We start from the raw sequence: 16,626 nt of genomic DNA, 5'->3' as shown, positions 1-16,626 counted from the left end.
CGATGACCTCAAAAACTTCAACGCGAGCCAACTTTTCTGAGCTCACAATGCTGGCTGACCTTCCTCACACTGTCCAAGTGTCCCCATTAGCTGAGCTCTGTAGAATCAGGACCTTGTGGTAGCTTGTTGTTCATGTGATTCATGGACGTACTTAGGAGGACATTAGAGGACTTGTAACACTTTTACATGACACAGAAAAACAAGGGGATACAGAGAACATGACACAGGAAAAAAAAGAAGTAGATTTAGTATCTGAGCATCCTCCTTTCACCCAAAACTCACAGTGTCAGATTGAAGACCACATTTCATCTGTGTTCCCATAAACCGGCGAAGATCTACTCATATATTGATCTACTGTGGCCCAAAATTCATCAACTGTTTACTTCAGGGAGTGATGCTGTAGGAAGACGTGTTACAGGGTTTTGACGGGATTAAGCTGAGATACAGAGTTAACAACCAGTGCTGAACAGAAAAGGCAAGACAGCGTGTGTGAGATGGCTCCTTGGTAGCAGTAGCCTTTCCACTACTAGTTTATTCAGTGAGATTTGCAGTCATGGATTGCAACGCACCACAAGAGGCATCCTGAAGAAATTGAAAACAGCAACCAAAAGCCGAGTGAGGCGCACGGCCAGCTGCTGTTCAAAGAGTAAATATCCACAACCAAGACAGGACGCTGCTAAAAATGTGTATATGACAGCATTTTCAACTGTCCATGCAATTGTTTCATTATTAGGCGGAGTGTTTGCATGGGGAAATTCAGAGTGTAGATTGCTGATGAGCTGTTTAGAGCCCACAGCGTGTCTTGCTGAGCCCATTAGGAATAATACTGATTTAGGTGATGCACCTTAAGCTCAGCTGTGCACACAGTGTGTGTATGAATATCGAGTGCTGCTGACCAAGTGCAAAGAGGTTTGTGGTCCTTTTGTATTTCTGCTGTTATTCTAGATAACAAAAAACACCTTTTCAGAAATTCACTCTTTCACAGGATGTCAGATGGAAAGAGATTATGAACCAATTCTTAAGATAGAAAAGGATAAGGTTGAAAAAAAAAAAAAAATCTTATGATTTTTTTAAATGTTGGAAAAAATACATGGAATTTAATTATGCCAGTTGACAGATTTCAGGCTGTTTTGATGGAGGTATGTGGCAATGTTCTTTTAGGAGAGAGATATTATCTGACTGCAATAATGTTTTGTTTGATTAAAGAGAAACAAGAAAAAAAAAAGCAATATTGGATGTCCAGGAGTGGAGTGGGCTGCTATTAATATAGACCGGCATGATCCCCAGAAAAGGAAATTAACTGGCAGGCACCTAGTGTTTTGCCTACAGATTTATTCATTTGTATGACCAGGCTTCATGTAAATGAATTTTAATAACTAATTTTCTGCAGGTGGACGCTTTGAATAATAAAAATGACATCATTGATGTGGAGTTCACTGACATGACTTGGTCGCCAGAGGGCGCTTTACACCGGTACCAGCGGTGACGTAGGCTGACGTACAAGGAAGTATATCTGTAGACAACAAATGCTAACTAGCATTACCAGCATATGCTACATGTTATGGTAGTAACAGAAACATGATATGATGATTTCTCAGCAGCGGCTTTTCTAACAACACTCTACCCTGGCGGGTTAGCATCTAAAAGACCCAGTAAGTTGTAAGTTGTAGCGCTTTATTTAATTCCTTTGCTTTGGCAGTGTTAGTTTTTGTAATGCTAGTTAGCGAGCTAGCTCAGTTTCATAAATCAAAGATATTGGCAATGAGTCGGTAATAGGGATTTCTTTCTTTCTCACCTACTGATAATAACATTACGTTCTCTGTGTTAAAAAGCTGCCTTGAAAAATTCTTTGCTTTGCTATACGTAGCGATTAAGTATGTGTAACACTGTTTATATGTGTAATTACATTGCTATTCATGTAAATATGAGACGCCAAACCCAGTGCTCAGGTCTGCTGATAGAAAATGTGATGGTTAGTCAGCTGATAAAAACCACTGTATAGAGAAATGACAACCACAGGGCTTTAATGGACAGATGTTGCCTGCAAAATCGTCTTACATAACATACACCCAGCAGCCTTCAGATGTATAATCTGGCATACCTGTATGTTTTATGTTACATCTAATCCGATAAACCCCAGGCAAAACATATGTTGAAACAAACTGTGGAACCGAAGAGGAAACTGACATTTAGAAATTACATCTTTATCACGTGGTGGCATTCTGAATTACTGAGATGAGCAAAGTTGAGTAAGCCCTCAATAGACGTAGCTATATTTTCCAAAAAATGTCAACACCTTTGTCACTGTATTTATATTGAGCAAAAATGTGTCAAAATTCTAACAGGTGTCGGGAGTTTTTACACATGTGTCTCTGCAGGATGTCAGCATCACCTTGTAACTCACAACCAAATGAGAAGCTTTCATGTTATATGTTACACAATGACTTTTCATGACTTTTCCTTTTTGAGCAGTACATATTGAATTTATTTTGTTATTACTTGTGTACATGGCAAATACTATTTTGTCTTGATCATCTTTATTTATTAATGTATTTGCTTGGATATTAGTTCCTTGTACACAAAAAAGTTTAAATTTTTTCTTCTGCTCAAAACAAATGAATGAATGAATGTACTTTGTACCTTAAGTTGCTCTTTCTTAGTGCACAAACATAAGCGTATTTGTTTTTATTTTTGAGTTCCGGTGATGCACAGCATATTATCAGAATATCTGTGGCCACATATGACTTCTATTGTCAGGGCAAGACTTAAAAATGAACATTTTCATAGCAGCATAAGTATACTTGAAACATAAAATTATTTTCAAGCACTTTGAGAAAGAAAGAAAAGCCCTGTCATTAATTAAAGTAATGTCTTTTGTATCTTCAGATCAGGTCAGGGGAAAAGCTTTAGGATGAGAGCAGTTAGAGCTGGACAAATATTTTGAAACCAAAACTATAATCCTAATCTGTAGAATTATGGGTAGGTTCGTTATTACCAAAGCTAGGACCTGTGAATTGGATTGCCATTATGGCTGAGCAGTATGACTTGAAGTGCTAACTTAAAAACATTGTTTTTCAGTTTGTAGATAATCAGTAATTGTCATAATTGGGGTTTGAGGAATTCAATAGCAGCTACAAGGATCATATGTTTTCTTAAATGCTATATTGAAGTTATCATTTTTTGACAAGCAAGACATTTTAATGAGTGTTGCTTTTTTTTTGGATCTACGATGGTTTTAGACACTTGCCTATGAACATATATTTCAATAAATAACTGATTTAGAGCACTGTCGCCTCAAAGGAAGAAGGTCCTGGGTTGGATTCCAACCAGGGACCTTTCTGTGTGGAGTTTGCATGTTCTCCCTGTGTTTGCATGGGTTCTCCGTTTACTCTGGCTTCCTCCCATCATCCAAAGACATGCACTGATAGGTTAATTGGTCAACCTAAAATTGCCCATAGGTGTGAATGTGAGAGTGATTTATCATTCGTTTGTATATGTTCAGCCCTGCGATGAACTGGCGACTTGTCCAGAGTGTATCCCGCCTTCGCCCATAGGTAGCTGGGATAGGCTCCAGCACCCCCTGCGACCCTAGTGAGGATAAAGTGGGTTCAGAAGATGAATGAAAGAATGAATGAACTGATTTAGGTAAACTGTACTAGAAACTAGAACAATTTAAGTGTAACTACAGTTTTCTTTCTGTATCATAGGTTGGTTGGTATTCAGCCTTAAGTCTGAGAGGACAGCAGTATTTCCAAGCCACACCAATGTCTTCTGGCTGTCCACCCCAGTCCCCTGCTGTGGCAAAGTTGGAGGTAGCAATAGAGGGAGAATGCCCACTGCTCGCTGCCACGTTTGCCTACTGGGACAACATCCTTGGACCACGGGTGCGCCATATCTGGGCTCCAAAGGGTGACCAAGTAATGTTCCTCAGTGACGGAGAGGTCACGTTTTTGGCCAATCATACACTTAATGGAGAGATCCTGCGTAGCGCTGAGTGTGGTGCAGTGGATGTGAAGTTCTTTGTCCTGGCAGAGAAGGGCGTCATCATTGTGTCCCTCATCTTTGATGGCGAGCTGAAGGGGGACAAGAACACCTGTGCCTTGTCTATTATCCTGCCTCAGACAGAGCTGGCCTTCTACCTACCTCTGCACACAATCTGCGTGGAGAGGCTAAAACACGTTATCCGCAAGGGACGTATTTGGATGCAAAAGGTAACCTTCTGCTTGTACTCATCTGTTGATTTCTCAGTCTTGGACTCGTGAGGAGGCAAATTAGTACTCTGCACTCATTAAAGGAAACCAAAACTCAGAATCTATCCTCACATCAGTTCTTGCTTTTAAGTGGATATTAAGTAATTTATCAACCTCCGCTTTACTCATTAGGTATTGTATCAACATTGGCACAATAATAAAGGTGTGATGTCTCAACAAAGGAGTAAGTTAGCTAATTATTTGCTCTGAAGGATCAAATAGAAACACTAGTGAGAAGAAGCACTAAATTAAATGGAATATGTGAAGGAGGGCTCCGACCTTAGAAAGGTACATCACTGAAGACGGTTCTGTCTCTTGTGACAGCTGTTCCTGCTTTCAGTCACTTCCCCATGACATAATAAATATTTAAGGAGGTGTTTTACTTTCCTTGATGTACCAGCAGTTTAGTCTTTTTTTATCTTGGCTGTCTTCTGTTACTTGCTGGGACTCTCGTCTCTGACAGATATTCTCCACTGAGCTTATAAAGAACTGTGATATTTTTGGTGTTGATCATTGCTGGCAAAATTGTGATTTATAATCTGATCTACCTAATCCCTGATTAGATAGTTTCTGATTAAGTGTTTTTAGATCTTTGTGTTATTTTGATTTTGTGATGTTAAATGGTAGAGTAATGTGGGTATAAACAACTTCAAGTCTTCAAAAGTGTTATTTCATCATGGATGCTAATATTAAATGACACCAAGTTCTAAATAAAAAAAAAAGCACAAAAAAACCCACTACTCTGTCTTGGGGGAAAAAGTGTTACCGCAGACTTCATCATTTTCATGACTTGTTAACATTTTAAAGGCTTTCAGCTTTCACAGCCCACAGTCGAAGACAATCCTTTATTAATGATTGAGTTACATACATTTGAAAGTCAAACTTCTCTGCAGCTGGGCCAAAAAAGATGTCGATGTAAATTGCCTGGCTCTAGTTTGCAGAAATGTGGAGAGTCATTCTTTTATTTTCCTTCAGGGCTACAACATCATATCAGTGCTGAGTTTGGAGATCATCCCCATCATGGAGCTTTTGGCCTCCATGAAGACACACAGCGTGCCAGAGGATATAGATGTGAGCAACATCCATATTAACACCCACACATTATTGTCCTTCACTTGAACTGTGCACACTATCATACTGTATTTCACATTATATCTTGGAAGGAGAAATGAGATGAGAAACATCAGTTTTGGTGTGAGTACAGACAGAGGCACTGGTATACTGTTAAGATCAGTGGTGGGCAGTATTGTTATGTATTTTTGCCCATTATTGTCTAATCACCGCTGACTTTGGCTGATGTTTTTCTCATTTTATATTCATGGTTGTTTCATTTGTATGATTGAATGTGCTGCTTCAAAGAGAGTGTAGCAAAGGCCTGTCAAACACTCCAGGTATTTCTTTCCCATGCACAAATGAGGGAATAAGTAACGAGAAAATCAAAGTAAACCAACAAAAGCATCTGTATCACTGATCAGCCCAGAATTTCTATTAAAGGGGTCATATTTTGCTCAACCTACTTTTATTAGTCTTTGGTACATTTATTTGTGTGTTTGGGGACCCTAATAGTTCAAAAAGTTTGAATTTGAACCCTCCAGGAGCTGCAAAGCTATCTTTATATTCACTTTGGCAAAAATCGAGTGGATTTCTACAGCCCGTTTTAATTCCTGCTTAATTTGTTATGTCTATAACTAATTTCGTCACGACATTTGCACATATAAGGTCAAGACTTCTGATGAACATTTCTCCAAATACACCATAATTGTTTGTCTGCAGCAGCGGTTGTAGTAGAAACTGAAAATATGTCCAGACTTTGAGCTGATCACTTAAACTGTTCAGTTGTTGGCTGAACGGGACAGAGCAGCACGGCCAACAACCTGGAGGGGGTGGGGCGTCAAGTGCTCAAAACGACATTTCTTGTGTCATTAGTCAGAAATATGGTTGAAGATGGACCTGTGGAGTTGAATTAATGAAGAATTCAGACCCAAGCATAATATTTGCAATTTATGGAGACCACAAGGAAATGCATAATTCAATTTTAAAAAAGCAAAATATCACTCCTTTAAAGAGACATCTGAAAATGGTCAATCAGGATGCAGATTCAGAGCTTATCATTTAGACTTTATGTTGCGTAATATTTTAACAAGCTTGTCATCAACACAAGTGTATTTCAGTTATTTCATTATTTCACTTGCTCAGATGGTTTCCAAGAGGTTTACCACCCAGTGTGATTCAACACAGTTGCTCCCTTCTCATATGCAAATGCCAAAACATGGAACTAAAAGAATCACGCTTGCTGCTTTCATTTACACTGTCACACGATGGTGTTTTCATGTTTTATTTTCACTACGGTGTGTGAATGTGCCCATCAGCACTTTTCTCTTTGTTGACACCAATTTTAAAAATTACTCATTTGTTTTTCGCTCCTGCTGAGTAGATAAAAGACACGGTGCTAAATGATGATGACATCGGGGACAGCTGCCACGAGGATTTCCTCCACAAGTAAGCACCTCAGTACAGGCAAATGGAGACAGATGATGAACAATGCCCATTTAACACCCATCAACCTTGCAATGATGAGTAATGGCTTTCCACTTAACTGAAGTTTCCTCAGGAGAAAGAGCGAAAGCTAAATCGCTGTTCGTGTTGAGAGCCTGCAAAGTCCATTCTGGCAATGAAGCTCAGAGCTGAGCAGGATTAGTTCAATGTCCTGCAGAGATGACAAAGCATCTGTTAACTGGAGCTCATTTACTGGCTTTTAAAGGATATTTATAGCTGCTGATGAGACTGACAGACCACTGGTATCTTTAGATAATGTGAGATTCTGTCTAAATGAAATAACACTAAAAAAAAGAGGTGAATATAGAAACAGCTGGAAAATGTCTTTTTCCACTGTCTCGCTGTTATCATCCTAATTCTTCCTCACTGCAAAGCGTGATAAATGTTTTTAGGACACAGTTCCTCTGTCTCAATCATTAGTCCTAAAAGCTGACATTAATAAATGGAGTAATGCTAATTAAGCTAATTGGCTCTAATTTGCATGTCTTTGTCTCCTCGGTTCAGGGCCATCAGCTCTCATCTCCAGACGTGCGGCTGTTCAATAGTGGTTGGAAGCAACCCAGAGAAAGTAAATAAGGTAAATTCACTGGATTAGTGGCTGCGCACAGACAAATTTGTAATGCATCTGCATAATTTACAATGTTTTGAAGTGTGTTGTGCTGCTGTCTTGAGTTTAATGAGCCCTGTATGCACTTTTTCAGCTTCTGTTGATTCTTGCATTAGTCGACTCAGTGTTTCAAATGTCAGTCTGGGCTCATAACTGTTTCCAAAAAGATAGACGAAACATAATGAGGCATATAAGCTCCTTAAGATGGGTACACTGTGTATATAAATCAAAAAGATGACAAGTCAGACATTTTTGCCAAGAAAGAGAAGAGTTTGGATTAAGTAAAGTTGATGTAAAAGTGTGGTGTCACATCCGATTTCTCTGTATTTGTGTCAGTTTAAACCAGGGTTTTTCTGAAGAGTTGAGACTTAATCGGTTTCCTTGTTGATTGATGGTGTGTGACTGTTTCTCTCAGATTGTGCGAACGCTCTGCCTCTTTCTGACCCCCACTGAGAGGAAGTGCTCTCGCCTCTGCAAGGCTGACTCGTCCTTCAAATATGACACAGGCCTGTTTGTTCAGGGTTTGCTAAAGGTACTGTCACCATCAGTTCATTGAAAACTACTTGGCCAGAAAAGAAGACCTTAGCCACTGCTATAACCTTGATTTGCTGCAAATATTTTTCATCACCACAAGGTACGGGGCTCATATTCCCTTAAGTACTTGATGTACTTGATTTGTTTCAGTATTTTCTTTCCTTTATTTAAACCATATCAGCCAACACTTGTTTTGTTTTTTTTTAACATTGCTCAAGGGGGATCAAGATCAGAACAGCCAACATTTTCCAATATCTTTGTAATCTCTACAGTTTGCATTAGAAGTTCCACATATTTAATATATATTTATTAATAATGAAATGAACTCTGACTTATCACATTAAGAAAATCATACCAGCACCCTAGCTGTTGTCATTAGAGCAGTTTTTTTTCTTTTTTAATTCCCAGGACTCAACGGGAAGCTTCGTCTTGCCTTTCCGCCAGGTGCTCTACTCACCCTACCCAACAACGCACATCGACGTGGACATCAACACAGTGAAACAGATGCCGCCGTGCCATGAGCACACATACAACCAGCGGCGCTATATGCGCTCAGAGCTAAGTGCGCTTTGGAGGACAGACAGCGAAGAGGACATACCTCCTGATACAGTCATTCACACTGATGAAACCTTCACACCTGATCTGTAAGCCACATGTCGACAGTTATGCAAAATATTATCCAACAATTTAATCCTTTTCAGAAGAACCAGACTTTCACATTATTAACCACTGTGTTTTGCTTTTAGGAACATATTTCAAGACGTCATGCACAAAGACACTTTGGTGAAGTCATTTATAGATGAGGTAAGAATGTAACACCGATCTTATTACATTCTGTAAATTGTAATTACATTTAATACTATTTAATGTTATTAATAATAAGTATCAAAATTAAGCTTAAAGTACAAATAATAAATAAAAAAAATACAACTGGTTGACTTTTAAAGACAATACTTTTTTTATTGTCATATTGAGCCTCATTAGGTTCTTTCAATGTTGATGAATAAAATGAAGAACATTATATCAGGGTTCCCGCGGGGTCTCAAAAAGTCTTAAAAGTCTTGAATTTACAAATCTGTATTTAATACCTTAAAAAGTCTTTAAAAGGTATTAAATTTAATATGGTTGGTCTTCAGTTGTGTTACCACAAACTTGCTGCACACTTCAAAGAAAGTAACGTTAGACTACTCAGTTCCACCCGTTCCAACCCAGCAATTTATATCGAAATTAGGAACCAATTATCAATAACTTTGCAGCCCCCAGTGAGAAATGGCTCGGACCGATGGGAACCAAGGTGTTGGAATAAATAAGTAAATTTTCCTAAATTTTAGGAGTCATACATTTTTGCCTGTATGACCATGAATTAAGCTGTGAAATAGGCATTAAACTCTGTTCTTAGTCATAAAAAGGTCTTAAATTTAACTTGTATATCATGAGCCTTATAGCATAATAGCCTGTCATATTTTTTCAGGTCATAGCAAATGATGAAAAATTAAGCAGCAGTGCTAAGAGAGTAAAGTTACACAGATATCACAGTTTGGCTAAGTGTGGTATTTATTTTAATTATTTAACTTTTATTTAACCAGGTAGGTCAATTGAGAACCAGTTCTGATTTACAACAATGACCTGGCCAGGAGGCAGCATAACACTATGTGATCCTTTATGGTGTTTAATAGTGTGTTTGAGGCACACTGCTGAACCTCTACACGGGATCAGAAAATCCAGTCTCAGGAGTCTGTAGATATAAACAGCAGATTTTATTCCCAAATGACACTGCCTCTCATCTGTTCCCATGAAAGTGCTCCCAGAGTTGTGGTTACAAGTTTTTGCCATGACAACAGCAATATGTCTCTTTCTCAAGGTTAGCACAAAGGAGGGGGAGTTCACTGTATTATTCCAGCCTTTTCCAGCAGAGCCGTAGCCTGGACTACTAATTGACATCCTGTGTCGTACACAGGTGTTCATGCTGAAGCCGGGCCTGTCCCTGCGGAGCACCTATCTGGCCCAATTCCTGCTGCTGCTCCACAGGAAGGCCCTCACACTGCTCAAGTACATCGAGGACGAAACGTAAGAGCTGTCAATAATGCAATTTTAATCCGAATTACAAAAAGCTTTCAATGTCGCATTAGACCACCCTTCTCAGTCTGCACTACAGAAAGAATTTATAAAAAATCAAAGTACAGCAGCTGGTAATCCCTTCACTTTCTACCCTTGTTTTTGCTTTGACTTTGCACTGTTGCTACTGACCTTGCCTTGACAGCAACATCACCACTGACCTCCTACCCCATAGGAGATGTAGCCATAAAACCCCTAAAGCTTGTTTTCTGCCGCCTGATGCAGTGCACTTTTCAAAGCTGAACTCAACATTGTCATGTCTCTGTCTTCCTGTATTTAGTAATATAATCCCCAGGGCTTTGCTGTACAGGGTTGTGAGTACAATAGGCTTCGGGGGCAAATGACCAAAATAACACAGAATGAATGGGGGACTGACAGTGTTAACTCTAGCTGAGAAACATCTGTTAGTTGTGGGTAAAACAAATCTCAGGCACAGTTACAGTAGGTAGGTGGATAGGGGGATACAGGAGAATAATACCCAAGTGCGGAATAGCTGCATACTCAGAGTTCAAAACAAAAACATGTTTTGGATTCAAGGACTGCGTCAGTACCTGAGGTGTCCTGTTGGGAATTGAAATGCAAGACAATATAGACAGGCTCCTTTTGACTGCAGGTGCAAGCACTTACTTAAATCAAGATGAACAGCAGTGCATCAGGAAACAAAATGAATGAGAATATATAGTCAGATTACTGTGCAGAACATGCAAGTGATTCTTTTGGGAAGCAGAGTGAGAAATTCCATTCTGCTGAGCAGAGGAAAGAGCTCGTATGATCAGATGAGTCATCCTTCACTGCATTCTGTGACAAGTATGAATGTTATGCATTGCACCAGAAATCTATAGGTCTCGCTGTACATATTCTGAAAAAACAGGCTTATTTATGGCTGTTTTCACGACACTACAATAGACACAAACTCAGTAACTGGAAAACTTTGCACAATGAGCTGCAGTATTGTATGAATAGAATCAGGTCGTATCCACATAATAATGATGTATCTCGTTCACGCTGGACAAAAGACCTGCTAACATCTGGCTTTTGTCTACAGTGTAAAAGAGGACAATCTACATTATTCATCAACTCCAGCTCTGATTGGCAGTGATGGAAATATAACACCTGCGGTCTTTCACCTCTTTTCTGGCACAGTGGTCTTCTGAACATTGTCACATAAATAACCAGAGAAGACCATGTGTTTTGTTTTGTTTTGTTTTTTACAATTGGGGAGACTATTCAATGGCATTTTCCTCTTTCATAATGCGCAAAATGAAACACTGAGTGAGAGAACCTCTCCTGATTCATTTGGAATTTGAGGGCAATCTTCTGTTCCCTTTACAGCATGTCTTTACTTGTTTAATATGAGGAAAAGCAGAGTCACATTAATGTTAAAATGTGTGTTGCCGAATTTCTTCATCTTGTATTTCTCAAGCAAAAATCCTTTGATCATTTATTGTCTGTCTCATTAGATTTAAAAATTTCATTATTTTTACCTCCGCCAAGGAGGTTATGTTTTTGCCAGGGTTTGTTTGTTTGTTTGTTTGTTTGTTTGTCTGTCTGTTTGTTTGTCTGTCCGTTAGTGTGCAACATAACTCAAAAAGTTATGGACAGATTTGGATGAAATTTTCAGGGTTTGTTGGAAATGGGATAAGGAAGAAATGATTAAATTTTGGTGGTGATCAGGGGTGGGGGGGCCCACGGGGGGGCCCACTGATCAGCCTTGGCGGAGGTCTGCGCTCTCCGAGTGCTTCTAGTTTCTGTTTTATGTGACTCTAAGCTGCTATCAAAGGGTTTTGGACTTTAAGTTACACAAAGAAAGCATCATGAAGTCACCTTTCTACTGGCTAAAAACACAACTAACATGCAGCTAACAATTAAAAAAATAACTGGAAAAGCACTCGGAGAGTGCAAACTTCCGCTAAGGCACATCAGTCCCCCCCGATCACCACCAAAATTTAATAAGTTGTTCCTTGTGCCAGTATCAACATTTCCTGGAAATTTCATCCAAATAACTTTTTGAGTTATCTTGCTAAAAGACAGACAAACAAACAAACAAACAAACAAACAGACAAACCCCAATGAAAACATAACCTCCGCCGTTTCACTTGGCAGAGGTAATTACTGTGAAGCATAAATAGTGAAATATTATTTACATAAAAGAGACTTTGAATGATCCACGTTTCTAGCTCATGGGATAAATTGTGAAGGTATTGGGATGATATGGTTTTTGCTGTGGTCTCCAGGTCATGAATCTTTAGGATCATCCTAATATGATAGTCCAGTCTCATCTACATACCATAGTGTTTTGTGAGTAATGTGCTAAGATGATGAAAATGATGTAATGCACATGCCATCATGGCACCAACCAGCCAACACAGCTCAGCTTCTGAGACTGTGTAGATAATTCATTTACCAGACAGGAGCAGTTTTTACCTGCTTGACTAGTTTCGGTTACTCAAGATAATCCTCCTGAGCAGCCTACAAGACACGTCACAGCAACATCACGTGGAAGCAGCCGAAACTATAAGCAGGTAAAAACTGCTCCTGTCTGCTAAATGAATTATCAGCAGCATGAACCTGTACCAGTCAGCTTCTGAGAGATTCAGGATGAGTGCCAGATCTGACGTTTTACCCTCATCATCATCAAAACACTAAATGATGTTTTTATGATCGTCGTTTGATCACTGACATGATATTCTCATTTCTCTGCCCCCCCTCAGGCATAGAAATGAGACTGTGCTCCAGATTGCAAGGTGACCCGGTGGCTTTTGATGGCCCCCACAACAGACTTTAGATTAATGCGTTTTTCATTTAGGCAGTTAGCTGAACATTTAACGACTAAACAAGTAAGACACCAGTACTGTAGCTTTAGACTCTGTTTAATAGAATTGCCCTTCTCTCCGGGGTCCTTGTTTAATTGCTTAAAAAAGGATCTTAAATTGTTATAATCTCTAGTCACGTTTCAGACCCCTCAGGGTTACAGCACCCACCCTCTGTCATGACTCCAAAAACATCTTCTTAAACCTCGAGAATTCATCAGAGATATTGCAGCTGACCATGTCTTCTGCTTCCAAAATCTTTCCATTTCACCCTCCCCGTGGTGACCTGGTCATTCCTCCATCTGGAGTTGACTCATCTCCTTCTGTGCATCCCAACACTGGACTGACCTTGACACTTTTTTCAGGACAGCAGTCACTCTGTTGCTTCTTCTGCCTCTTTAATGTGCAAGTGAAACTCTGTAGATCTCTATAAATCCAGCACTGGTTCTAGCAAGCACCTGTCTGATGTTTTTGTCAAACTTGTATCCACTTGTTACACTAAACCTTTTTTTTTCTGTTAAAATTACGAATTCAATTAAACACGACATGGTGTTCTTTTTTTAAAATATTGGATTAATAAAAATGGTTCCTAGCTGAGAGTGATGCAGATCAGGAAATATTACAGAAAGGTTATCAATAATCACAAACCACTGAAATATAGGTTTAAACAAAAGACAAAATAACTTTAAATGAAATGTAATGGTGCAAACTAGAAGAAACAACATCACCAGAAATTGAGCTTGTAAAAAGTTCTTTAAATGTTGCACTAGTAAATGCAATCCTGTTTACACCTAAAATGCTCATACAGCTAAACTAAAACCTAAATTATTAGGGCTTCCCTAATCTGAATGACAAATGGCATGGAATAATGAATGACCACTAGGGTTAGGGTTAGGTCATCCATTATTCCATGCCATTTGTCATTTGGATTAGGGAGGCCCAAATTATTACTTTCAAAAGCTATATGTCTCTGGGATCAAATAATACCTCATGCTGATGCAGTGTTCACAAAGACAGATTTGGTACACTATATCACCCATATTTCATCTTCCAAGTGAAAAAAAAGAAGTAAGAAAAAGTAAACATATGGCGGTGTATGTTTCGATTTCCCTAAATTCTACCTCGAAGTTAAAAATGCAATCTGCTCTTTCTGCCAGATATTTTGTTAAATGTCACATTAACGTCTCACATTACACTTCCCCAACATGGTAAATGCCTAAACATATTTCACTCCGGAGACAACACTAACTACACAAGCAAAACCATCATTTGTGTGCTCGTGTGAGCGCATAAAAGCAGTCTTGTTTATGGTGTTGCTAACAGCCTGGGGTCTAAGGCCGTGCTATTTTACAGGTGCTTTGACAAGATTGTTTATGCTCAGTTGCCATCCTGTAGAAGCATACATAATTCATTGTGGCATGGCATCTCTGTGCACAGCTGCAATCCAACTAGATGCTAATTCAAATCCTCTGACCCTGAATACTGTAGGTTGTTAGCAGATACACTTTCAATGGCTCCACTCCCCCTCTTCTTTCTTTCACAGGCAAAAAGGGAAGAAGCCATTTCGGTCCCTACGTAATTTAAAGTCCGACCTGGATCTGACTGTGGAAGGAGACCTGAACATAGTAATGTCCTTTGCTGAGAAGCTGAGGGCCGGACTGCACTCGTTTGTGTTCGGGAAGCCGTTCTACACCAGTATGCAGGAGCGAGACGTGCTCATGAGCTTCTGACTCTTCTCTTTTCAGTTGCACTTTACGTATTGGAGGTTAATGGAATTTTGCTGTCGTTGCGTTTTTTTTTCTTGGTTGTTCTATCATTACATAAAAGCATGCACAATTGTACTCTTTATACAAAACAACCAGTAGCTTGAATATTTGTTTCTGTTGTGTTGAATAGAAAATAACACTTTGCCTTTTGTGTCTTCAGAAATACACTGCATGATTATAAAGACTGATATTATTGCTGTTATGAGCCATTAACGTTAAAGTTCTGATCTATTGCCTTGACCAATTCTAAGCGTAATGTGAGTTTAATGTTTTTCGAAGACTTAAATTATTCTCTGCGGGTTGAATTATTCATGTCTTCTATGCCTTCTGCTAATAGAGGGCCTGTATTAATTTTGTGGTATTAAAAGTGGCAGAGGTGCCCACCAGGACTTTGGCAATTTAATTTAAAATTAAACTGCCTTTGTCGTACAGCATCCTCAGCTGGCCTTCAATTGTGAGCTCTTTTTTTAAAAATTATTATTAAATTATTTATAGTGCGTCCTAGCTGAGAGTGATACAGATCAAATGACATTAGAATCATTAAGTATGGACATATCTTTTAAACAAAAACAAAATTACTATAAATGAAATCTGATTGCACCATCTTGTCTGTGTCTGTAGCTGACAGTGAATGTTATCATTAAATGCGTTTACCCAGCTGTGCGTAAAATGGATTTGCACTGATTTTTTTTTTCTTCTCTCGCAGCAACAACTCAGCTATTTGCTGTTCAGATTATTTCGCCTTACAGCAAACATAAATTTGCTGTATATTTGGTCCATATCCAACCAATGTAGTTCATGTGATCTGAGTATTCATTCTGAAAATGGAAATTGTGTTGACATTGTAATGTCAAAGTGCCATACGCTTATTTTCACTGCATTTACTTAAACTGTTTAGGAAGTTCTTGTTTTCTTTTTCATGTGAAGATCTTTATCTGAACATCAAACAAATCAAAAAAATGTTTTCTGTTAACTTTATGGATTATTTTTTACAAAGAAATATCAAATAGTATGTCAGTTCGTTTAAATGCCGCAATGAGTAATAAATACTTTGATATGAAATTGTGTCTTTCTTCACACTGCTCACTAACATGTTCTAACAACTGAAGTAGTCTGCAAGAGAATGAAAAAGAAAAAATTTGGCAGGATGTGAAAGTGCTGAGCTGAAGGCGCTTGATGGTAAATAACCAGTCATTTGCTGGTATTAGTCTAAAGTGTGACACATGGTATTGAATAACTTGGCGATATATCCAAGACCCTTAAGTCAATCCTCAGGTGCAAAGTCTGAAAACAGAAAAATAAACCTTTTAGTAATAAATTTGAAATAAGTTCTAAAATAATTCTATATGTACATGGTCAATTTGGTGAAAATAAAAATAACTAAATTAATGAACATATGAAAAAAATATTGAAGCTGTTCCTGAACATTTGATTGGCTTTAAACCTGTTTTTAGAGATGTGCTCATTCATAAATGTCTCTGTCTCTTTAAATCATTGGGTGATAGAAGGCACAGTCTGCATATAACTGCCTCAAGCAAAAAAGAAAATCAGTTCTCGAGAGAGCTTTCAACTTCTACATATTTAAAACAGAAGGGAATGAGCCAAATTTAAAGCAGCTGTTTATTACTAATAGAAAATCAGCTGCAACTGTACCAAAAACCTCCTATAGGAATTTAGTTGAAATAGCATTCCGAGGAAGGGAAGACGAAAGTAAGACGTTTTCTTTTAAAGCGTTTAAATTGGATAGTCTGGAGGGAGAGTCATGACTGGCAGGGAAGAATTCAAGGCTTCAGTGTTTGGAGTTTCTTCAGTAAAACAACTTGTGCGTTATATTTGGGGAAGCTTTGTTTATGGCACTGAAAAAGGCATTTAACAGAAGTATTTTTCCAACTTATGGCAGTTCTTTGAGGTAAAGTTGATGCATCTTTTAAGGGACCTTTGTAAGTTTTATTTGACTGAGGGGAATGTATATTGTGTGAAACGAAAAA

At 38.6% G+C, this 16,626-nt stretch overlaps 1 protein-coding gene across 2 annotated transcripts; it reads left to right on the top strand.

The window, feature by feature from the left end:
- Nucleotides 1-1,498: 1,498 nt before the first annotated feature.
- c9orf72 (C9orf72-SMCR8 complex subunit) lies at nucleotides 1,499-15,289 on the top strand. 2 transcript variants are annotated; one of them, XM_030126381.1, is made up of 10 exons: nucleotides 1,499-1,652; nucleotides 3,708-4,211; nucleotides 5,226-5,321; nucleotides 6,685-6,749; nucleotides 7,311-7,383; nucleotides 7,829-7,945; nucleotides 8,356-8,591; nucleotides 8,694-8,751; nucleotides 9,905-10,014; nucleotides 14,416-15,289. In XM_030126381.1, exons 2-10 carry the CDS (start codon nucleotides 3,765-3,767, stop codon nucleotides 14,600-14,602), a joined length of 1,389 nt encoding a protein of 462 aa, XP_029982241.1. In that variant the 5' UTR covers nucleotides 1,499-1,652; nucleotides 3,708-3,764; the 3' UTR covers nucleotides 14,603-15,289. The 2 variants fall into 2 exon arrangements, with proteins under 2 accessions (XP_029982241.1, XP_029982240.1); XM_030126380.1 differs by having other exon boundaries at nucleotides 1,499-1,659.
- The last annotated feature ends 1,337 nt before the right edge of the window (nucleotides 15,290-16,626 follow it).

Source organism: Sphaeramia orbicularis, chromosome 22 (genome assembly GCF_902148855.1).
Source record: "Sphaeramia orbicularis chromosome 22, fSphaOr1.1, whole genome shotgun sequence".
NCBI classification, from domain to species: Eukaryota; Metazoa; Chordata; class Actinopteri; order Kurtiformes; family Apogonidae; genus Sphaeramia; species Sphaeramia orbicularis.
The sequence above is the reverse complement of the archived record's forward strand: the minus strand, read 5'-3'. Positions and strand labels throughout refer to the sequence as shown.

Bases quoted from the DNA above. Each gene is read 5' to 3' on its own strand.
- c9orf72 (XM_030126381.1), top strand. From the start codon at position 3,765: ATGTCTTCTGGCTGTCCACCCCAGTCCCCTGCTGTGGCAAAGTTGGAG. The intron at 7,946-8,355 runs GTACTGTCACCA...TTTAATTCCCAG, and splicing joins TTGTTCAGGGTTTGCTAAAG to GACTCAACGGGAAGCTTCGT. The intron at 8,752-9,904 runs GTAAGAATGTAA...TGTCGTACACAG, and splicing joins TGAAGTCATTTATAGATGAG to GTGTTCATGCTGAAGCCGGG.